Source organism: Pseudopodoces humilis, chromosome 1 (assembly GCF_049639895.1).
Source record: "Pseudopodoces humilis isolate 2021_Gansu_Grassland_sample_001 chromosome 1, ASM4963989v1, whole genome shotgun sequence".
Taxonomy (NCBI): domain Eukaryota; kingdom Metazoa; phylum Chordata; class Aves; order Passeriformes; family Paridae; genus Pseudopodoces; species Pseudopodoces humilis.
In genome coordinates this window covers 134367156-134392496 of record NC_142200.1, presented here as the reverse complement: position 1 = coordinate 134392496, position 25341 = coordinate 134367156, and the positions used below count along the sequence as shown (strand labels likewise).

The 25341-nt window shown below is 38.1% G+C and overlaps 1 protein-coding gene across 1 annotated transcript in view; it reads right to left on the bottom strand.

The window, feature by feature from the left end:
* Positions 1–1061: 1061 nt before the first annotated feature.
* ARMC3 (armadillo repeat containing 3) overlaps positions 1062–25341 on the bottom strand; it is a 62664-nt gene continuing 38384 nt past the window's right edge. Inside the window, exons 12-19 of the mRNA XM_014248365.2 lie at positions 20645–20894; positions 19355–19491; positions 15843–16011; positions 14867–14967; positions 10714–10782; positions 5319–5522; positions 2747–2909; positions 1062–1262 (exon numbers count right to left, since the gene is read on the bottom strand). Coding sequence (XP_014103840.2) covers positions 1062–1262; positions 2747–2909; positions 5319–5522; positions 10714–10782; positions 14867–14967; positions 15843–16011; positions 19355–19491; positions 20645–20894 — 1294 coding nt within the window. The remainder of the gene's footprint in view (positions 1263–2746; positions 2910–5318; positions 5523–10713; positions 10783–14866; positions 14968–15842; positions 16012–19354; positions 19492–20644; positions 20895–25341) is intronic.

Here is a 25341-nt window from a genome sequence, read left to right as displayed (position 1 = left end):
TCAACCCAAAGCAGTCAAGGCAAGTGACTGTGCTTATACAAACATTAAAACTAAAAGAACACAGACTCCAAATTTTTTAATCACATTTTTGGTAGGCAGGAAGTAAATGCTGTGTTGTAGGTGTTCTGGTCTTCTGAAATTCAGTTCTGTACAACATTGCCTGCACTGGCCTAACTGCTGCACAGTACATTCTCTCAGTTTTCCACAGTAAACTCAATTGATAGTGGTGCTCTTTGAAATACTCCAGTACATTCCTGACAGTTTCACCAGGAAGTGTTTACCAGAGTGTTCTAGCGAGTATTTTACCTCTCTTAAAAGCACTGCCACTCTTCAGCAACACCACGTTACCCAAGGCTGCAAGAAATACAAATTCCCTGTCTAAATCCACTGCCTTCTCTGAGTCCATTTTATCTTCAAGTCAAAAATAAAGAACTTAAATAGATCACAAGCACTAACTTCTCAATCATCTGTCTTTCCTGTGCCTGGACAAACAGTATTTACTTTAATCCAGAGTATCCTAATATATGTAAATATTAACTCTGCCAAGTTCTAAGAAATATAAATGGGATTTTTTTTCTACAGAGGCTGAAAGTATACTGTTTTTGTAGTTCTAGTTCTCAGTTCTTGGGTTATTTCACACAAAAATTGTCCAGTTGCTTTTAGGTGTCATTTCATCAGATGTCACATTTTCTTGCTTTATGGACATCGAATCCCTATAAATGTGCATGGGATTTGAAGGAAAATTATATATAAAAAAAAGAATATGTTGTATTGGAATTTAACCTATTTAATAACCACTGTAATGTTAGCACACACCAGATATTATTGATTACCAAATTTTAATCTGTAGTTTTGCAATTTAGTCTTAAAATAGTACAAAAAAATTAACAAAGTTTCTAAGCACCGAAGCTAGATACCAAAACCACATTTAATTAAACTTTTAAGACAACAAACCAGATACACTTCTTTTTGATAGTTGGATATGAACCCCACCATGTTTCATAAATACAGCACTGCAAACATATTGAAAATATTTATTTTGGTGAAAGTCATCAAGATGATTAAATACGTTTGTATTGATCAGCCTTTGCACTTCCTTGTTTTAGCAAACAGCCTGGTTCAAACATTAGATCTACAATATACTCTTGAGGAGGAAGCAGAAGCCCTTTAGGAGAGTGTTCAACCAATTTAACTTCATTCCAAGCTCTGTTATACTTGCCACGAACTAAACTACAGCCAATGCCAATTCTGTCTGCTATCACCTAAAAAAGAAAGAAAAAAGTTAATCACAGTTCATTCATGCAGCTTCTGTAATATACAGCAAGGCCCAGTGATGCTTAAAAACAAAACAAAAACCTACAAGGCCTAGAGCTTTCTTGAAGCAGACTTCATAAATTTCTCAAGTGTTCCAAACTTCAAACATTTGTTGTTGGTTTTGCATAGAAAGTATAGGCTTTAAAACATTATTTCTTGCATATTCTATTCACAGCATGAAAAACATTCATTTAAACTCTTTTCAAATACTGATAGATTTGTTTATCAGCCAGTCTTTCAGATCTCTAAGTGCAACACCCACAGTACTCAGAAATGGGTTTTTTCCTACTTGGAAGACTTAACTTCTGAATAATATTTTGAAGTCTATTCAAGCAACGAGGTGTAGGCACACTGCACACATGTAGCTAGTATGAAATATTAAGTGTAAAAATGTAACATTTTTATCAGTGTAAGTTTAGAACTGTTGCTTCACTCCAAAGCACACTCCTTGCTTTTCAGCCCTGGAAATGTGGGAAGCAATGAAATGCGAGGCAAGTGTCTGCTAGATGAAACACCTGCCTCTCCTCTGGGCTGCACTATCACAGACAGACCTATAATGGTTTCCAGCTACCAAACTGCTTTTTCAACACACATCTGCTGCGAAGGAATAAAATCCTGGAAGATTTTTAACTTGTTACAAATGGACATGGATATCCATTGCTTAGAGTGGCTTTAAGAGAGGTGACCTGTCCCTACAAAAGTTTCTTAGGACAGTGGAGCATAATTAATTCATGCTCTCAGAATGTCATAAAATAAGTTGGAAACTTTCTCTCCCTATGGATACCATAAATTTTGGGTCATACTCTTTCTGCTGTGTACTCTTTCCTAGGTTCTTCCTGCTTAATGTGCTAGGCCCTTGTTTCTCCATTTCTTTCCATTCAAGAAAGAAAAAAAATCCAGCCAAGGAAAAAGGATAGGACAGGATGCACCATGTATCTTCATATGTAGAAGGAAGAAATAAAACTTCAGAGTTTCTTTTAGAACAGAAAGAAACCCAGTTTATTTCTAAGAAGTTAGAACATAGAAGCTGTTATATACTATGACAGAATACTGGATAGATACCAAATAAAAATTGTCCCAACAAGTTTACATTTGCAGCATGGAAAAATAAGGAAGCTGCATAATTCAATATTTTACAGTTTACAGAAAATGTAAAATGTTTTGACTCCAAATCAAATAGTTTGGCTTTTTGCCATTTATCAAATATTCTGCTGATATCACTTAAGACAATTTAATGACAACAAGAATGTTTACAGAAGGAAGCGATGCTGGCTTTCATTCACTGGGAAATCAACTTTGCTGTTGAAAAATTATGAAACTGTATACAAGAAATTTTACATGGATATAAATACTGTATTATACTGATGCAAATATACTTTCTATTATCCATTTAAGAACAATATGTTATGTTGCAAAATAAATTATAATGTACCTTGAAAAGTAAGGCTCTGTGATAGAACGTCCCTCTTTTGATTTTCCCGATAGGCACAACATTGCTTTTCAGTTCAAATTCTATTTTACTCATGTCGAGTTCCCAGAAGAAGTTATGTAGTTGCTCTCTTCCAACAGAGCCACCCATCTTGTCTGCAACAAACCTGTTCCAAATACATACCAGGATCAATTACATCTATAATTCCTCCTGTATTTATTGCAAAAATGCAGCACAATGAAATGTATAGAAGCAAGAAGTGAATGACCTTTAAGACTGCAATACTTTTTCTATGTCTGCCTAATTATTTTTTTTAATTCAGTAACTGGTATTTTAAATATGCTTACTGATAAATGCAGATAACCTTAACTCAGGTCATTCATATTTGTCATAAACCTAAACCAAGGTGCAAAAGCAAAGATTCTGGAGAGGTGTAGTGTAGGCACAAAGTCCTCAGAAAAAGTCATCAATAGCAGTGTAATTACTGAGGAAGTAATTACAGAAGCTGATGTTCATGCTTACAGGTGACAGATTAGGCGAGTTACATATTATAGTCCCCAGATCTATCATTTGTTTGAAATAGTAATAAAGGCATGAGAAGATGTATGACAAAAATAAAGCCATAGGTAATGATCCCAACATAGTAAAGTAGCTGAATTCATTGAAGGTACTTATCTTCTACATGTGCTTTCTTATACTGAAGCCAGTATTTTGGAGGTGAGCTGTATTTATCCATTAGAACACATGGCTCAGAAACAGCAACAGATCAGAATTAGCTGTCAGTGTAAGCTCTGCAAAAAGCATTTCTTCTGGGGGACTGTGCATACACATAGGACCAAGCTGTGGTTTGTAAGTCTCCCAATACACACACACACACCCCCCTTCATCTCTCCTGTGCAGGGTCACTCTATGCAAAGACCTTTGTTCCCCTTAGTGTGTCAGCCACAAGCGCAAATGTTATTGAGCTCTCTCACTCTGGACAAGATGTTGCAGAGCTGACAGGAAAATCACAAGGCATTGCTTCAGACAGGGAGCTAAAACCTGCATCCCCTCCTCTGCAGAAGCAGTGAATATGTTCCTCTGCCCAGCATAAGCAAGGCAACCTCTGAGGCCCCATTTTTCAAAATTTAAAGTTGAGGTTGCAATAGCATGGGCATAGGCACAGGGAGCTATCACCAAGTCTGTCAGACAGGGTATCTTGAAGCTGATAATGACAAAGTGTGGGGCTTAAGGCAATCCCTTGTGCTGTGTGTGCCCATGGCCAGCCCTCATTAAAGAGAGCAGTGCTGTCTCAGTCAGCTTGCTCACCACCACACAAAGGTGCTGTGTTTGTTCCAAAGGAGACATCCAGCATTACTGATGTCCCCTCATCCAGCCTGACCCCCACCCCAATGAGCACAAGAGGAACTCCAGCCAGGCTGCCAAGCTGCTGAGGGATGCTGCAGCTGCCTTCTCCCCCAGTCCCTATTCAACACATGCTATTCAGGCAGCTGCCTAAAATGGAACACAGACAGAAAAATCCCCACAGAAAACGTTCTACTTAAATTTCCCATGATTTCACTGGGTTGTGTGTCTGCAATTATTTCACTGGTGTGTTAGAAGAGCGGGTTTAAAAGAGAATTTTATGGATTCCACCTTGAGGAAGGCATCATGATTTATACACAGTTGGATAGTTAAGGTTGAATATCTGTCCTGTCAAATTCTTCAATCAATGAAAAATTCATTCCTCACATCACATTAGATGACTTCATTAAAAATGAGAGTTAGTAAAAGTAACAAATTTTTTGTGAGAGTAAGTGGGATATGACACCAGACTCTTCAGATTCATGATGCAGCCTGGAAACTGCTAAGATACAAAGGTTAAACTATGGAGAAGATGAAAACAGACACACTGCTTGATTGGTGCCCAGGCTGAGTAGTCAGTGTAACTAATGAATCACACGTTGATACCAACAGTCTGTACATGCACTATTAAAATATTCTAGCACTATTAAATCATCAGGATATTAATTGCAAGAGCACTTAAAAGCTATGTTAGAAGACTTGTCTTACGCTTTTAGCTCTATAGAATACAAAACACAGAGATTCTGTCCCAAGGGGTTCCAAAACCAAGTAGGCAGGAAAGATGGTAGGAGAAAGAACAGACATGATACATCTTGCAGCCATCTAGACTATTAGATTTGGGTTCTAATGATGCTTTTAGGCTTTGCAAAACCTGGGTCTCTGGGGCTCCTTCATGACGTAGATGCTATATGCAGCTGATGTGTTCACTGGAAAGAATCAGTACAGATGTATAAATGTGAAAAAGAACCTGAAATTGTCTATAAGAATATTTTTTAAATGAGAAATTGATACTCCTTTGTTGCAAGTGATACTTTATTTTAAAATACATTAAATTAATTGCAACAAAATTAGAAACAATAAGCTTAAAATCTAAATATGTCAACATTCTGGGTCAAAGCTGATTTGGATTCCAGTTAAACATGGGAAAATAACTATTTTGAAATAGTTGACCTTGGGTAAGAAAACAGTTATTTTAACAATTCAGCTTATGGAAATAAGATTTGGTACTCACTGTGCAAGAGCCACAACCTGTTCCCGAGTAGAAGTTAGTGGTAGAATTGTTTTGGAAGCATCATTAATGTAATCCATTAAAATGAAGTCAGGTGGCGGTAGCCAATGGGAATTTTCTGGATTTATTTCCTCCTGGACTGTATGTGTAACTGCAACTTCAGTAACTTCTTTTGGTTTTTCCTCCTCTTTTTTCCCCTTCCCTTTCCTTACACAGAAAAAAAAAATTATACACTTATCTAGAATACTGTAATCTCTAAAGTTCAAATTCAAATACATTAGTTCTCCAACAGGACATTTGACAAATTGACTAGGGAGAGGTGGAAGGTAGAAGACATCTTTTCTCTTGATAGCAAATATCCAAAATCTACAAAGCTGTAGAGAACACTTGTGGAACATGTCCTCAGGAGGTGGTAAGGAACAAATGCCACTAGCTCCATATTAACATTGTTGTCAATTCTCATTTTATTTTCAGTTTATGGCTCTGATATACCTTTCCCACGTATGGATTATATAGACAAGAAGACACTTACTTACTTACCTACTATATACATAAAGGACATATTTTTAGTTATGGTTTAGTTCTGTATGGATATGAACTAAAACTCACGAACTTCAGTGAGTTTTTACTTGATTAAAACCTGGTCTTCAAATAAAGGGAAAAATGGTATCAAAAGCACAGCTGAAATCTTGGCAGGACATTCCAAAAGACAGCCTCTGCACTTGCAAGTTCAGGTACTTCAAGCATTATGCAAACTACAGCATGGCTTGTCAGAGAAAGATTTTGCAACAAGTCCGTGTTTTTTCTGACTCTTTTTCATTGCACATGCTTCATATTTTACTAATGCTCAGGATCTGAAAAATTACTATGATCCTAAACAGGCATCTTAAGCAGCCAGCAGAAGTATAAATTAAATGACTGCTCTGCTCAAATTAAATACTGTGCATTTCCAAGTTATGCAGCAACTATAAAATCAGTATCTTACCAGAAGTATTATTAAGGGCTATACAATCAGACAATTTAGGACCTTTCATTTGTGGGAACACATGAAACTGGTGTTTTGTAAGCATTATGGCTTTTTTTCAGCATAGATCCTGAAAATTTTTACTGTGAAATACAACAAAACTTCTTTCCTTCATTTAACAGTTCTGGCTTATTTTTTAAAATCTGTAATACTTCTGATGATCTTGGAAGGAAAAAGAAAAAAAGAAATAAAGGACCACTAGAGTACACGGCTCCAGGACACACTATCGTTATTGCATGCTCTTCAAATTATTCTTAAAATTTATACTATGAATAGCACTCTTAAGATGGAAGGCACTGAACAAAGCAAAAGGGCATACACCATTATCAGTCGTTCAATTCAAGCAATTTGTCTTCAGAATACTTTGCAAACTTTTCTTTAACCTATTGAGATTTACCATATTCACAAAAAGCCCTTTTCATAGGTGTCACAAAGCACATTATTTTAGAAGGATAACCAATTAAGATTTAATCTTAAAATTATAGAAAATTCACCAACCTCTTAAATAAACTGTTCTGGTTATTAATTACACTTACATTTGGAAAAAAAGCAGACAAACAGTTTTCTTTATCTAGTTTGACTTATCTAACTATAGCCAGAGAACCTTATAATGCTAGATTAAATAGCTATCTACTCATCCATTTATCCATTTATACATTATGGTTAAAAATACCATGTTTAAAAATATCCTGAATTATTCCTAACTCTCTGGTGTCCAGTTTAGGTTTTCAAAAGAACAACATCTATAAATGCTATAATTCTTGTTTCTTCACCATTTGCCCTTTTTCCCCTTCTTCCTTTCTGTACTCTCAGTACTTTCTTTTTTCCATGAGAAGTGCACCATTAAATTACAGTGCTATAGGAGAATTTGTTTCCCATTCCTATCTATTCAAATTACTCTAGAATCACACTTACTATCCTCCTTTCCAATTTTCAGGAACAAAACACCTGAGAGAGATGGGTTTGAACCGTGATTTGTTTGGGTTTTTTGCTGCTGCTTATTTCTCTCTGGTATGACTATGTTCTGTTCCTTGGTGGAATAGCTGATTTAAGGTTGTCTTTTGTCTCTACCTTACTCCTCAAGTCTTCATCATATCTGTCCAATCCTTATCTCATAAGGAACTGTAGAGCTGCTGTCTTACAGCTCAGTGCTATAAAATAACCGGTAACCACTACTGGAGACTTCTACTGTCTTTTTTCCTGCCCTCTTTTTTTAATCCCATTTTCTTGCCAGCGGGAATTGTGACATCAGAAAAAAAATCACTCTCATTTCTCAAAGCTGTCTTCGAGTAGTGAGACTGCTTGCTGTGAAAGCAGAAGAATATTGCAAAGGAGAGCTCATGGCACTTTAATAGTCTCCAAGCTGTTTCTGATTCTTTGCAACTTTAGTATAAGAGTCCAACAGGTCACCAGAGCATCAGCCAGAGGAAGAAGGCAGCCAATACAATATTCTACCATCAAAAAGCAGCCATGATGCCTGTTTTCTTTCCCATTTTGCATAGCTTAAATGCCCTGGTTCTCTTTTAAAAAGGAACTACCGAGCATTGGGAAGTATTTCCTTAAATGCAGTACTGAAACATGGGATGGAATAATTACATATTTATTAGTCTACATTGAATACAATATTTTAGCCTTGTCAATGTGTATATCAGATATGAAACTGCCTGATTAAAAATGTTGCTGTCAATGAAAATATACGTCAAACTATCAACCAGGCCTCACATCTAATTCAAACATTTCCAGCAGACAATTACAGCTGCCCTTTCTCTTGCCTTTCAACTATGGTTTATACAAAGTAGTATCACTTTTTCAAAACAATGGCTTTAAACAGTGTTCAGTAGTACTTTGCAAAATAATGATGAACAGAAACATATGATCAAAGGAAAAAAATATGTAGGAAAAAGTCTAAGCATGTTTGAGATTTGGAGTCAGCTACTGACCTTCAAGTAACTCCCATATATCTCACAAATTAATAATAATAATGATGTATGAATTATGGATTCAAAATGAATGACAATGGGGTTATAAATCATACAACTTGATCATGACATTCAAAAGCAATTATTTCACACTTGAAGAAAGGAGTCCTTGTACCCCTGCAAGGTTTACTATAGGAAATTGAGGCAGGTATTTGTTTTTTCCTAAAGAAAATTTTTTTGCTTTTCAAAAGAGTTATTGCAAACAGAGCAGTTATTTACACTGTAATTGACATAAATTACATTAAAATGCAACTATCCAAGTGTATCCTCATCACACACTGTAATAAACAAATATATTATCTGGTAAGAACAGGTCTCCCAGCTCCTGAGACTATACAAAATGGCCTATGACTCTAGGGCATCTTCCAAGGTGAAGGAACTCTCCACTGGTGCAGAGAAAACATAACTGGGGCTTAGTATCTCCCTTGCCTCTGCTCTCTTTGAGTAAACTGGCATGGACACAGTGGGTCATGAGCAGGACATGCAGGGCAGCAGGAGGACCTGCAAGGGAGCAGAAGCTGGGACAGGCCTCCTAAGGCACTCAGGCTGCTGTATCTACTCTGGTGCATCCTGAAACAGGAACCTTCCACAATGCAATTCATACTATCCATTTCAGTTATCTACTATAAAATAATTTAAACTGAATTTCAGAAGTGCTTGCAGTCCAAATAATTAGTCAAATGGGAATGTCTGCCTTGTAAGTCAATAACTTTTGGATAGAATAGTCTGACAGTTTCAGGGTCCTGATTTAAGTCAAAACCTCAAACATTCACAGTCAGTAGCTATTATCTGTCAATAATTTGCATGTCTGTCCTAAATAAGTTAATATAATTCAAACATATTCAAATATAACTCAAAGTATAATACTTCAAGCCTTTTTCCCTAGTGTTGCTTTTGCTAAGTGAACACCATTGTCCAGGTAACTTCTGTTTTTCCTCTATTGGAGATATCACTGAACTATTGAGATCAAAAGCAGGTTTCATTTTTGTCTTGATTTTCTTACTGCACATTTCATTTCTCAAGTGTAGATAAAAAACATACACAGAAATATACAAGCAGTGTCAGAAATCAGCCATTATGTCTGTCAATAAAACACCTGTACAGACAGTAGGGCATCACAGTTCATGACTGAGCTCCAACATAAAAATTGGAAACACAGTACATCAGCTCCTACAACAGACATACCATTCCTCTTTTTTTCCCAAGCCTGCATTTTGTAATGTCTGTCACTGACTAGATCTCACAGCCCTTAGCCATTGCCAAAGCTTCTTTTACCATAAAAGAAGGAAAATTAGAGACCCAGGACTGGGACCCACAGAAACCAGTATGATAAATGGTCAGCTCACTAAGCTGGCTAAGAGAAAAGCCAAGGAGGGTTGCAGGTTGTTATTATCAAGGTTTAGAGACCATTCCATTGGTGGCAAGGAGACTCTATTTGAACTGCTTTTGGATTCCCCTGGAATCAGGCATGTACACCTGCCTTCTCCAGAAGGCACTGCTGTGGTCATGATTAGTCTGCTGTTTTACAGGAAGGACAGTTGGGAGACCATGGCTCAGTTTCCTTCCACAGGAACAAATGACAGGTTAAGTATTTTATTTTAGACAAAGACTAGAAGCCTGGTCTTGGCAAGAGTAAGGAGAATTAACAGCTCAAGTAAAAAGCCTTGTTCATTACACCCCATTGTTAGTAATCAGCTACAACAAACTACAAAGAGACTGCTAACCCCCAAATATCTTGTGATCAGCTATCTGCAGGTGTCAGGGACAGACTCAAATCCTCTTTCTGTAAAAGAAGGAAATTAATTTTCCACTACAAGAGTAGAGGATCTGTTTGGTATGAAGAGGCAGACTGCAGCACTGTAGCTAGTGTATCATATGGATCAGGACATGTACTGTAAGAGTGAAGCATTTTTAGGCTAGTTGTCTAAAAATCAGGACAGCTCTGAGCACACCCTTCTCAGCTTTTAGTTATCTGTCAACTGCACTGGAAGACATTTAATCAGAAATAAGGAGGCATGTAGGCAGTGTAGGAACATTTCATGGGTTTAGGTTCTAAACTGAGAAAGAATTTCTACTGTAATTTTCCTGTGTCTTGGTTGTCAAGTTGTAAAATAACAGTATTTCACAGCTTCCAAGGGATAATGAAGGAAAAAAAGAGCAAATAAGTGTGAGCTGTTCAAATAGAGCATGAGAAGAGAGGACAAATGATTACTAAGAAAGACAAAGGAATATTACTGCAAATAGGAGGTGAAAGAAAGATTCCAAAAATATATTTAACATTCTGTTTAGGTATTTGTACTCCATTCAGAAACTGTCGCTATTTTCAGTCAGACTTCTATTTCTAGTGTTAGAGCAATAACAGAACATTGACAACTAATAAATATGGGAACCATACCTTGCTTTTTCTTTGCTGCTTGCTCCTGAAGCAGACGATGATTCATCTTGTACATTCTCTACTACAGCACTGAAATAAAATAAGATATTTTTGCATGTTATTTGCAGAGTTAGTAGTGCATGTGAAGCTATGAAAATGGAATCTGGATTTTAAAAGACAATAAATATACTCATATGTGGTATTTAATTGAAAAGAATAACATAACTACTAATAAGCCAAACATTAATTCAGGGATCAAAAATGAAGTATGGAATCACAGAATAACAGAATATGCTGAGTTGAAAGAGACCCATAAGATGATCATATCCAGATCCTGGCTTTGCACAGCACCATCCCCAAGAGTCATGTCATATGCCTGAGAGCATTGTCCAAATCCTTCTTGAACTCTGTCACGCTTGGTGCTGTGAGCACTTCCCTGAGAAGCTGTTCCAGTGCTCAGCCACCCTCAGGGGGAAGAATCTTTTCCAAATATCCAACCTAAACCTCCTCTGACACAACCTCAGGCCATTCCCTCGAGTCCCGTCACTGGTCACAAGAGTGAAGAGATCAGTGTCTGACCCTCTTATTCCTCTCATGAGGAAGTTGTAGATTGCCATGAGGTCTCCCCTCAGTCTGTTTTTTTCAGGCTGAACAGATGAACTGACCTCAGCCACTCCTCACACGGCTTCCCCTAAAGGCCCTTCACTATCCTCATGGCCCCCGTTAAATGCTGTCTAATAGTTTAATATTTTCTTACATTGTGGTACCCAGAACCACCCCCAGCACTCAAGGTGAGGCTGATCCACAGCAGAGCAGAACCACTCCCTCCCTTGCCCAGCTGGCCATGCTGTGCCTGATGCCCCCCAGGACAGGCTTGGCTCTCTTGGCTGCCAGGGCACCGCTGGCTCATGTGCAACTTGCCACTGACCAGGTCCCTTTCCATGGCACTGCTCTACAGCCTCTTATTCTCCAGTCTGTCTGTACATCCAGGGTTGCCCCATCCCAGGTGCAGAATCTGACACTTTCCCTTATTGAGTTTCATGCAGTTAGTGATTGCCCAGCCCTCTGACTTGTTGAGGTGTCTCCGCAGGGCCTTTCTGCTTTTGAGGGAGTGAACAGCTCCTGCCAGTTTTATATCATCTGCAAAACTGCTGAGTGTCCCTTCCAAGGGGGTCCAAGTCATTTATGAAGATGTTGAAGGGCCAAGGATGGAGCCCTGTGGAACCCCACTACTGACAGGTCCCCAGTCTGAGGTCACCCCATTCACTGTCACCCTTTGTACCTGACCCGTGAGCCAGCTGCTCACCCATCACATGAGGTGTTTATCCAGCTGTGAGCTGGACATCTTGTGCAGAAGGACACCATGAGAGACAGCATTGAAAGCTTTACTGAAACACAAAAATCTCATTGTATCAGCTGACTCCCCTTGATAAACCCCATGGGTTACTTTGTTACAAAAGGAAATCAGGTTTGATGAGCAGGACTTTCCTCTCATGAAGCCATGCTGGCTGTGACCAATGACTGCAATGTCTTTCAGATGTTTTTCAATACCTCCTACAATAACCTCCTCCTTAAGTTTACTAGGTGCTGGTGAAGTGAAATTAACAGGCCTGTAGTTTCTGAGATCCTCCTTCATGCACTGCTTGAAAATCAGGACATTCACCAGCTTCCACTCAGCTGGGACTTCTCTGTATTCCCAAGACTGCTTAAATATCATCTAGAGAGGTTGTGCAATAACATCATCCAGCTCTTTGAGATTCCTGAATGAATCCCAACAAGCTCTATAGATTTGTAAGGATCCAGCTGAAGCAGAAGATCCTGCACAATTTCAAGTTTGATTGGGAGTTGATCATTCTCACAGTCATGGTCCTCCAGCTCAGGGTACCCTTGGCCCATCCTCATGTTGAAGACAGAGGCAAAGCATGTGTTAAACACCTCTGCCTTGTCTCTGTCCCTGTTTGTGAGGAGACCATCTTCATCCTGTGATGGGACAATGCTGTTTTTACATTGCCAGTTGCCATTGGTATATTTGAAAAAACTCTTTATATTGTTCCGCACAGCTCTGGCTGGCTTCAACTCCAGCTGAGCTTTGGCCACACAAATTTTCTCCCTATAGTGGCCAGCAGTGGCTCTGTGTTTTTCCCATTTCACCTGACCTTGCTTCCACTGGGCATACACTTTCCTTTTTAGCCTTATTTCTAAGAGAAGATTCCTGTTCTGCCAAGGTGGCCTTCTGCCTCACCTGCTTGACTTCTGATATTTGGGAACTGCCTGCTCCTGTGCCCTTAGGAGGTGATGTTTAAAGAGTGACCAACACTGACCAATGCCAGCACCTGCAAAAACATGTTCCCAGAGGATCTTACTCACTATTCCTTGAGGAGTCTGAGGTCTGTTTTCCTCAGGTCCAGAGTTGAGGTTTTTCCTTCTGTTAACAGAGATTTTAAACTTGATTGCTTCACTGTGGCCAAGATGGCCACCAATCTCCACTTGCTCACAAAATCCACCCTGTTGACAAGGAGTAGATCAAGGTGGGCATTTTTCCAAGCCTATTCCATAAAGTTGTCATTCAGGTTTTTAGGAATATTCTGGCCCAGGTTCTACTAGGTGTGTGATGCTCCCAGTTAATTTCTGACAAGTTGAAGTCTCCCATAAGGACAAGGGCAGCTGACTTGGAAGAGTCCCTTAGTTCCTCAAAGAATTATTTTTTCTTTCCTTTAATCATTGTCCTGGCCAGGAGGTCTATAGGGGACTCCTATGATGGCATCTGCATTATTTGTTTGTCCCTTGATTCTTACCCAGAGGCTCTCAACTGTGCCATTGCCAGCTGTGAGCTCCATACATTCTACCCCTTCTGTTCCATAGAGTGCCACCCCTCCACCTCTCCTGCCCTGCCTGTCTCTCCTGAAGAGCCTGTAACCATCCCACAGGGCACTCCAGTCACAGGATCCATCCCACCAGGTTTCACTTATGCCAGCAATGTCAAATCTCTGGGACTGGGCCAAAGCCTGGATTCCCATTGTTTGTCCCTCATGAGGTTGCATTAGTGTAGAAACATTTCAGGTGTGGTACACTGTAGCCAGCACCTCCTGAGGCAGATTGAGGGATCCCATTAGTGCTCCTTTCCTCAGGTTTTGACAACCCATCCCATCACTCGTCACTGGTCAGCCTGGCTTTGTCCCTTTTCCCCTTCCAGGCTGGTTTAAAGCTCTGCCAATGAGCCCTGCCAGTTCCTGTGCCACAACTTTTTTCCTTCTGAGATCAGTGAATGCCCAATGGTGAATGCAAAAGTAACTGGGGAGTAAGGCTGCTGCCAATGTGCAAAAGCAAGAATCTGTATGAAAGTCAAAGAATGAAGACCTGATAGTAAAGGACAGCTCTAGGGATCAACAAAGAGCATGGAAGTCTATTTGTCATAGATATTCCCAGACATCTTTATGGTATCATATACAAGCTTAAAAGGGAAGCTAATGATACTGTAACCCAAATATGTGATGTGTTGGCAGAGAAGAAATTTTTGGACTTGCAAAGTATTGGTAAAACGATCTTTGATCTGTGAGACTGTTTACAGGAAATGGCTCCCAGTTAAACAAGCCAAATACCAACTTCCTGCGTTCAAATCTAAGAAGATTTGTTAGGCTGGCTTCAACTTAAACAGAGAAGAAATGGACACAGGTTCTTTATCAAGCCTAAGAGCTTAATGCTTGGCTTTGTCCCACCCCTTGGAATGATGTGCTTACAACTCCGTGCATTTGGCTGTATAAGAGGACCATCAAATCATAGGTTTTTTTGGTCAAATGTTAACGTTCAGCTCAGATGACATAATTATTACAGCAGTTGACAAGCTTTGTTATAACTAATAAAACATTGATTGTCCCATCATCATGAATCAGAGTGTTGAATGAATCTTCAAGGCTAAAATAAATAAAGCAACTCAATTGAATAAGCTATTTTCCAAATTATTATTTTATAAAATACAAATGTTTTGCTTCCTAGGGCATAAAAGCTCTGTGCTGGGAAGAAAATAGATGTCTCTGTTTTCATATATGTGTGTGTGGATAGACAGACAGTCAGACAGAGAGATAGATAAATAGAATGAAGTTTGTACTGGAAACAGTGAAAACCATTAAAAAGATGAGCTATTACAACAAATGCTGGTAGATCTAACATGACTCACCTTTCTTGGGGTTTAGCATTAATGAAGATTATTGCCCGACGGTCAGTAAGCTCTTGCTTGCTTAGTTCTTCCAAAGATAAAAATTTCTCTCCATGTTTTATCTGCAAGAAAATTAGCATAAAATGTAAGGTGTTCTGTTCAGTTAAAGATGCAGAGAAAAAAATATATTTAAAAGGTACCTAAACAGTAATTTAAAATTCCTAATCTTAAACCAAAGACTGTGTAACAGCTTATAAAGCCAGTCAAAATATCTGAAATTATTTTCTTACTAGTTTACATTTTCTTCATCAATTTTTCTTAGAAAAGATTGTTTATAAATATTTTAGCTTGTAGTTATTGGTTTGAAGCATTCCAAACAGTTCTAGAATAAGGAAATGTTCCTGCCTCTGAAGGCTTTACAACACAGGATGGAATTTTCAAAAGCAACCAAGTGCTTTAAGAGCAGGTATTTCACTGATTGTCAGTAAGACTGGTATTTCTAATTCATCTGGGTATTTTGAAAAGTCCTCCTTATATTTAAATTGACCACAGCACTAATAAGTGATACTGGAGTCAGTCCTTATATACAAACACTTCTTTTGTGAGAGAAAGGGTAATGACCAGGGTGAAAATATGAACTCTTTGCTTCCTTATGTAAAAATAAACAAACAAAACGTCCATAGGTCATACAATGTCAAGTTAGCATTAAATATAGTGCAGGGAAAGAGACCAGAAAAACTAAAGTTTGATAAAGAATCTGGAAAGGTCTGAAGTTCAGATAGGATTGGGAAGATCACAACTAGGGAATATTATTACGATGATTTCATCCATTAAGAAAGACAATCAAAAGAAATCTGTATAACAGCTGTGAAATTTCAGGACAAGAAAACAAAGTATTTGCTGTAGCTAGATTTTGGCTGTTGCTACAGTACTCCTTCTAAATTAAGAGGAAAATTTTACTCTTTCTTAATAGAGTAATTTGTTTAGAATAGCTTACCTGACCACAATCATAGAATCCATTAGTAATGATATTACTTGATGATAAATATCCCATCCGGCTGTACTTTTGGGAAAGATTGTTATCAAGTAGCTTTTCCAAAGCAGCTTCACTAAACTTATTTTTACGCTTTGTTGACCGATTAATTTCTTCTAGGATGTCTAAAGCCCTGATAAATAAAATACAAAAGCTAATTCATCATTAAATACTAATTAAATGTTATTATACATCTCAGAGTTAGTTTTCAGCATTACCAAGGCCAAGACAGATTAACTTCCAAGTGCTGATCCTGTGCCCTCTGGGCCAGCAAGGAGTGGCTGTGCTGCACAGAATTCCTTCTCTAGGGAAGGAAAATATCATTCAGTGCTCAAAAGCAAAAGCAATTCCTTTAGGTAGTTAAATGCTACCTAAAGAAATGCAGACAGGATGCCACAACCTTTATCTAGAAGGATGTTATGCACCATAGAGAACTTTGGAGAAAAAAAGATGTAAAAGGAATAATGATCAGAGCAGACCATATGATACAGTCCAGGCAACCTCTCTCCTTCTTTTTCTCTCTCTTTTCAGCTGCAAGGCAATTTGCAGATCCAGTTGTGCATTATGCAATGTGTGAATCCTTCTGGTCTAGGACTGTTACTGTGTTCAGGGGAGCACAGCTGGCAGATATTTGCTAAACGTGAACAAGCGTGGAGAAACAAGGACTTGTATCAACACCACCAGAATAGCAGGATTTTTGCAGCATGGTGATAGAAACAAATAGTAATGCGGGGACATGGGAGGACAGGCATTAATTTCCCTAAGCTTTTTCTGGTGCTGAAACCCACAAATTGACAACTTTTGACCTGAAAAACTTAGGAAAACCTCACTAAGAAAATACAGGAAACTGAATCAGGAGAATATCGTATACTGCGTGTGTAAGAGTACATATTCAAATTCCTATCTGTGTATGTGTGACTATGCACACATGCAGATATTCTTCACATCCCAAGGAATCAATTTTATATATACACAAGATATATATATATATATTTCTGTGAACTACGCAGAGAACCTAAGCTCTGGACATCTACAATGTAGACTTCTGAATAGATGAATTCAGATGAATTCCAGAGAACAAGCTTTTCAGGCAAGGCAAATGACATCCATTTCTTACGGAAGAGAGCAGTGGGAGAAGATAGTTCAGGAAGAGCAGTTCAGGCTGTGTGTCTACAGCATATTGCAGATAAGCAGCAAGTAACACAGGAAACAATTTGAAAGGGGAAAATGAATAAAGGCTAATGTGTATAGCAGGGTCTAAATCAAATGACATTACAGGCACAATGGCACATTACCCTCATATGGAAGAAAAATAAGCCAAAACCAGACAAATAAAACAGCTGCACCAAAAATCCCATGAAGAGATGAAAACAAAAAAAAAAGCCAGGAATCAAACAGAATTGGAAACACTGACACTTCCAACAGAATAGAAAAAGTAAGGGACAAACCTGAAAAATGACAGGCCAAGTAAGACACAACTAATCAGGGACCGAAACAAAAAGAAATGTTTCATATGCTACAAGTCGGAGAGGAAAATGTAGGTCTCTTACTCAGTGTGGAAGGAAAACTCACAACAGATGGCACAGAAAAGGCTGAAGTTTCTGGTGCCTTTTTTTGCTTCAGTTTTCATAGAAAGGTTTCAAGGAGATGCCTGGCAATAATATTAACAAGGAAGTAGAAACTGCAGCCTTAAAATGTCTAGGATAAGTTTGAGGAGACAAGGTTAGCAGTCCCTAAGGACACTTAACTCATACACTCTATGAATTCGCAAAAGCAACATTTGGAACTATTTATAATTGTATTGGAAAATTCTAGGCTAGATGGCTGAAGAGTGGAGAAGGGCAAAGATACTATCTAGTTTTGAAAAACTATGAACAAGGAAATTATAATAGAGATCATTCAGCCAAATTTCAGTGTCTGAAGAACACCCTATCAAATTATTAAACCATCAGTTGGCAAGCAACAAGAGATGAGAAATAGCCATTATGTATTTGTCAAGAATCAATCATGAAAAGTCAGTCTAGTCCTTGCTGCAATAGGCTAATTGACTTAACATATAGGCAGAAGAAGTAGATGTGAGATATGAGCTGAATTTGAGATACATTTTGACTTTTGTAAGTCTTTTCGTTTGTTCCTACTTGGACACTTATAAGCAAGTCAGGAAAATATGATCTCCATGAAAATAACATGAAGTAGTGCCTGACTACTTGAAAAACTGTGCTTAATGTATTATTATCAATAATATGCTGTCAAACTTGAAGCACACATAAATTAGAGTCCTGCTTTGATAATGTCACAAAAAAGGATTAGATTAGAACAGTGCCATATGCAAGACAGAGAAAATAATTACTGAGCTTTATTTGATGGTGCTATGACCTCACCTGAAGTACTTAATCCAGGCTGGGAGATGGTACTTCAAAATGGCATAAAAAATTAGAGAAATTCAGAGATGTGTGATGACATGATACAAACAAAACTTGTCTAACATTTTTACTTTGTCATGAAAAAGAAACAGAGAGGGACATGAAAAATGAGAAAATTCAGTGAGTTAAACTCAAATTTCTATAAAAAGTGGTTATTCAATTGCACTGAATGCAGGACAACATGATTTCTTTTAAGGGCTATTTAAAACTGAGAAACCCCTTCTAAGAGTAAGGATATTCCAGCACTGGAACAGGTTACCTCAGAAAGTTGTGAAACTCTCTCAGGATCAGTAATTTCCCAAGCAAAAATGTGTCAGTGTACCTTATTCAGTCATATGCTAGGATAGATGAATAATATCACCTTGAGGTCTCCTCCTGATCTGAATTTCGGAGAATCTCAGAAACTCCCTCATAGATGGATTTAAAGTATCTGCACAGTCACCAGAGAAGTGCCCAGCAGAGGGAGCAGGGCAATTACATTTATTTTAATTTAACAGTAGCTAAACGAGTTGCCTTGTCTGAGGAGTCCCGTGTCATAATTCTTATAACCTAAACCAGCTTTTGTAATTCAGCTATTAGTACATGGAACTTGAGTTCCTAAGAAAGAATAAAACAGAGACACTTTTCTGTGACACTTCAGCATACCTGCATTTAACCAGAGCATGTAAATCTAATCTAGTCTGTATGTAGCAAGTACAATTTACTGTATATTAAACTTAGTCTGAAACTTTACTTCGGTTTCAAATGTATGGGGCACTGTAGTCCCTAATATTGACTGATGTAAGTTATCTTCAATATAAAGCCTAATTCAGTCACAGAAACAATAAATATTTTATAATTCTAGACAGTACTCTCAACAGGCTTACATTTTGTCAGAAGATCCTGTTCCTTAAAATCAATACCATTTCATCTGTAACATCTGTGGTGCAAAAGTAGTTTAAGAAAGTAGTATCAGAAAGCTTTATAATTCTGCTATAAATATGTAAAGATTGACTTAAATTGACTTCTGTCATCAAAAAATTTCTTTTGTCTTTTGATACTACTTCTACTCACCCTAGCCTGCATAGTTCAACAGCAGTTAGTTCATCACTTCCACAGACCATAACAGCCCAACAGGCATTTCTTCTGACTTCTTCATCCTTAGAATGCAGCAATTCAACGAGTGGTCCCAGCCCGCCTGCATTTCTTAACTGTCAAAAAAAGTGAAAACATTGCCACTTACATATTTCATCTATCCCAGCAAGAACAGCCTGTGAAATTCTCCCAAAACATCCAGGCTTTGTAGAAAAGATACACAGGGCTGAAAAAAAGGTCATTTATGGGGATTCTGTGTTTCTGTGAACTCTGCATAGGCTGGAGCTTTAGAGTGGTATGAGGCAGACATCCCTTCTGGCTCTGCCCTGCTTTTCAGTTATTAGGCTGCGGTGTGGAACCCAAAGAGACTATGCAACCCAAGACTGCCACAGAGAGTTATACAGTTTTTTCTGTGTTCTGGTGCCTCCTAGCAACTAATTTACATCACAATACATTTGAATTGGTATTGTATGTATGACAATCTTATTAACATCCTATTCTCTTGTGTGTTACAGTATCTTTCCTATACATGCTGGAGGAAATATTGCTCATTTGGATTTTTGAAGAGAAAGACATTTTAAGGACACTGAAAGAGGTAGATTAATTATCTATGCCCCTTATTCATGTCCTAATTAATAGCCTTGACCCATGAGAAAACCCCAGCTTATGATATATGAATGCACATAGCATCATTCTTATTTATGAGAAGAAAATACTATGACCAATTCATAAACAGCAAAGAGTTCAACTTGCTGGATGTCACTGATCAAAGGATTAATTATATTTTGAGTTTTGTCTGAAATATATTTACTCCATGCACATCCAGTATCTCATCAATCAAGGTCAGACATTGCCGTTCAGGCCTTGAAAATGGGTAACAGAACACTGAGGGAGAGTAAAGAGGACTGAACTTCTCATCTTCAAAGTTCAGCTGACAGCTGCAGCTGGAAGAAACCTTGATGTTTAATGCACCTAAATATACAGACCAAGATATAGCTCTGGTTAAAGCTCATTGAAGTCACTGAAAAGCTCCAAAGCATTAATTTAGTGCAAGCAAACACAGAAGTGAAAATTCAAGTTAAAGAAAACCCTTTCCAAAGTCTCCTAAAATACTGAGCTAAATTCAGCAGAACAAGTATCACAAAAATAAGTAACTACCTAGAAAGCTCAGGACTTCTAGGTCAGACACAACAGATTCCTAGTTAATACAACCCCCACCTCAGATCTAGAAACATTATCAATAAGCACAGCCTCAAAGAGTAGTTTTACCTCAGTTCGTGCATCAGCATCACAACCAAAGGCAGCCACAGCAAACGCTGCTTTGCTCTGCACTTGGCTGTTGGTTGAGCGCAGAGGCCCTACAAGGGCATTCATGATACCCTGGCTCTGGATATTGATGCGGGATGGCTCTTGCAGGGACAGATTTGTTAGCACTGCAATGGCATTGGAAATGGCTCCATCTCTCTGGGCGTTCAAGGTGTTCATTAATGGCTCAATTCCTTCAGCCTCGGCAACAATACTAGCAAGATGAAAAAAGGGAAAAAATTGTTATTTTAGGACCATTTTTTCTTCTCAGTATGCTGTTTTTACCAACTAAACTAGTATTACAATTCAAGGTTTACATTTATACAAACGCAGGTACCTGTACATATAAATGTGTGCATGTGTGATTTCTATGTGACTCACAGTGAGAAGTTCAAGAGGCACAACCTCAGCAGACAAACCAAGTCACAAACTTCTGGATTCTTTAATTTAAAAAGACATGGATTCTCTCTGAGGTACTGATCAAGTCAATTAAATCCTTCATATTTTCAAAGATGCAGAATTTCTGTATCTTTAGTTCCAGGCAAATGCTTCTGCAGCCTATTACCACCTCTCCCCATAAACATTCTAGCACTTCTAATGAGGATTATAGTGAACAGACTATCCAGATCAACTAGTCTATGAACAGCAGATCCAGTTTACATATTCCTTCTGTTACCAGACGACATTGCATCCATGGCTGAAGGGTGCTGCCCCTCAGCAGTGCTGGAACAAATGGTTGTGTGACCAAGTCCTAAGATAGACATAGAAAATAATCTTATTTTGTTGTTATTTCAATATATATTAATGTTATTTCAAATAACATTGGAAGATGGTTGGGATTTTTTTCTAAGGAGAATCTCATAGATTTATGTTGGAGAACAGTCAAGGGAAAAAAAAACAGCTGAGGAAGCATTATTAATGAAACTTTGAGCACAGGACAGCAAAAGGTGTAAGGAGCTGCACCACTAGAGGATATATAATTTTACTTAAGGCTCATCTGTTTGTTAAATAAAAGTTGGCAATATCGTTAGCAATGGGAATGCACATATGGCAAGTTGAATTCTCATTGCAACTGCTTTTTATACCCTCTATTAATATGTTGTCTAGATCAAAACCATAAAAAAACTCTTCAAAAAAAGAGTTTAATATTTTTTATAAGTTTTGCTAAGTTTCTCTGAAAACAGTAATAAAAGAGATCTTTATGTGAAAATTTTTTACAAACATTTAACAGTACCTTACCAAAATTTTACTAATATTTGGATAACTTTCACAGTTACAAAATAAACCAAGCTAAGAAGTATCACATATAAATCACTATACTACCAAAGACTGTTGGCATTGATAACAAACAAAAAAACCATGATGAACACTGACAGTCACACCTTTATACAAAGAGAACAAAAAGTAGAATATATGCCAACCAATAATAAAAAAAATCATTAAAATAATCCCAATACATGGGCAACATGATATAGGTCTTACTGTGAATTCATCTTAGTGCAAGTATCTCTGCACGGTCAGAGAGGGGGATATAGAAACTCCTGAACATAGCTGGAATGAATGAGCAGAGCGTAATAGTGTTTGTTACTCTCATCTCTACCTCAGGTGCAAGGCAGTGGCTGCTCACAAGCAGTGCTGGAGCATGGATCTAACAGTATCTGGCAGGCAGACCACAGTTACTTGTTTGGAAAACTAGGGAAAAAGCAGCAATCCAGGGACTGAAGGTGCAGCATTAAGATACAGGGTCAGTTTGGTATTGCCTAATTATCCCTCCTGGAGACCAGTAGCTTTAGTGCAAACACTTTGGTCTCTATTCAGAAAGTAAATCCCACATTTTCACATGTCCCACACTGCACTCCTCTGTCTTCCTTCAAGTAGCTGGATTTCCCTTTGTGTGTCCTCCTTTCCTTTTCCTCCTTGACCAGATGAAGAAGAGCTGAAAATATTTTATTTTTTGGGTGGTTTTTTTTCTTGTGGTTTTTTGGGTTTTTTAATTAGGTAAAGCCAGTATACTTCTTTGGTTAATATTGTCTTATCTTGCTCATGAAAATTGTATCCAAATTTTCAGCTTCAGGACTGTTGTAACTATCCAGGATGCTGTATGTGAAGAAATTCTGGACATGCTGATTGCACATGTAAGAATGAGCTGTACACCACATGTATCACAAACTTGCCTGAAAACATCACATTAACAACACGTGTAACAATGTCATGAGGTACCTGCTGGCACAGCTGAGGTGAGACTCACCATACACACACAGCCTGCACACAGTGAGGTGTGTCCATGAGCTATCAGATTTACTGCATCATGCAGTGCATACACACACACTTTACCCAGGAAGGAAAAAAACCAAAACCAAAATCAAGCAGTTTCTCCTTCGCAATGGACACACAGAAATTCCAGGATTTATGGGACGGATTCAGTACTCATAAAATGCATCACTGCATCTTACAGGTGTAGTATATCCAATATTTCTGCACTAAGTACAGGACTTACTATTCCTACACTACACCCAAGAATACACATGTTGTCCCACAGGAGCTCCTAGTAAACATATAGTCCCTAACAGATTGGCTACAGAATGATACACAGCACTGAATGACGTAGCCAATCACATCATAAGCAGATTTACTATAATTTCCATAAAACCAGCAAGTACACAAGCACTTAACAAAAGAGCAAGGTGACGGCTCCTCATGTGTTCAGAGCTGACCTCAGCAAGGTACAGAGCACAGCCAATTTTCTCAAGTGCCACTCAACTTCAAAAGGGTTGAGAACCACTGATTTAGAAGATCATACATATTTATTTCTATCCAGTGTTCTACTTCTGCGCAGACTCATTTTGAATCCCAGTTTTATGCATATAGTTTAATCAAGTAGCACAACTGAGCACAAGGCAAAAAGAATTTGTTCGAAGTGACAATTGCTGGTAACAGGAGTTGAAGGTAACCAATACCTTTGAGAATAAGTTTTTAAGAGGGTATGAACACCTGAGGCCTGTTCTGTGTCCTGGTTACAGAGATGCACATGGAAGGAGGAATGGGGAATCCATAGTTCACATCAATCCTACTCCACAAGCCTCTGAGAACACAGAAATAGCACTGTCACCCTGGGCCACACAACCTGACCTCAGAAGGGAGCTGAGAGAATGAATATGGTTAAGTTTAAGGTGCTGAAATACTACCAACACTAACTATGGAGGACCTTGCTCCCTTTTTTCTTGGGCAGAGACATGCACTGTGTAATTTTTTTTCATTATGAGGCAACGAAAGTCAGAGAATGCTTTTACCAGCTCTGTGTTTGCTTAATGCAGAGGAGCACTAGACTCTCCCTGCCTCCAGAACACTCTCCTTCAGACATATCCTACTGAGACTGTGCAATTTATCAGTGCTTCCACTACAGAACTATATCCTCAAGGAAGAAGTGAGCCTTGGTTTAGCTGAAAACATGTAGAAAAGGAATAAATTAAATAAATTCACAGTTTTTTTCCTCTATGTTTTGTATATATTCAAAATACATACTTTCCTAAACAAGAAGAAAAAAGGTAGGGAAAGGGAAAGAAAACAACAAGAGAAGAAGAAAAAAAGGATCTTGCATTTGCCATGTCACCATTTTTTCCTCAAAAGTGGAAGCTGCCTATCTGAACTACAAACAGGAAGAAAAAAAAAGAGACAAGACAGGTGTAGCAATTGCAGAGCTTAAATTAAAGTTAAATAATTAAAATGTTATGAATTATAAGCATATATCATGATCCTTAGAATGGCTAACCTAACAGGTTAGCCATTTACCTTAATTAAGGTACACACAATTCAGGTACAATAAGGACCCCAAGCATGCTCTTTAGTGAAACAGTAAAATTCTGATTACAATTGGATTCAAATTACTGTATTCAAGAATAGCTAAAATATTTTTTCAACTATCATTAAGAAGACAAGTATTAAAAAGTCATATAATAAATATTTAATTTATTAATTTTAAATATACATTGTAATGTTAAGACATTTTCTTGAAAATTCTCTAAAAGATAATTCAAGACTCAAAGAATAATGCTGAGAGACTGGGGAAAAACAAACATTTTCTTTACTGCTTTTACTGCAAAAATAAATTAAAAGCTGACAATAAAATCATTACCAAAAACTTCACAATACAAACTTTTTTTTAACAGACATTTTGGAAATGTGTATGAATGTCATTGAAGTGAATATTTTGTTGCTTTAGTTGTCTGGGGTGCAACAGGAAAGCTCAGATATTGGGAGTGTGTTGTGAAAACAATCAGTAGTAAAAATCTGATAAAAATCCTGTGGGGGTTCTATACTTTATTTTATTTTTAGTACTATAAGCACTCTGCAGCAAGAACCGCCTCTTTGTTGGCATCACAGGAGCATAAAAGCTCTGGTCTGTGACCAAACCTTCTAGCCACAGCAAGAAAAATATTGGATTATTTACTTAGAGCATCATGAATGGTCCAGCTATCTTTTCCTCCTGAAGAGAAAGTCTAGCCTAAGGGAGAAAGCAACTAAGAATGTTCAAAGAGCTGCCAGAAAACACTGAGATTGCTCCTCAAACCCCCAACCTAAACAACCTCCGGGGGAGGGGAGATAGAGGAGAAGAGCAGTGGCACAGCTTGACACCACTGTTTACTCAGGATAGTACTAAATTT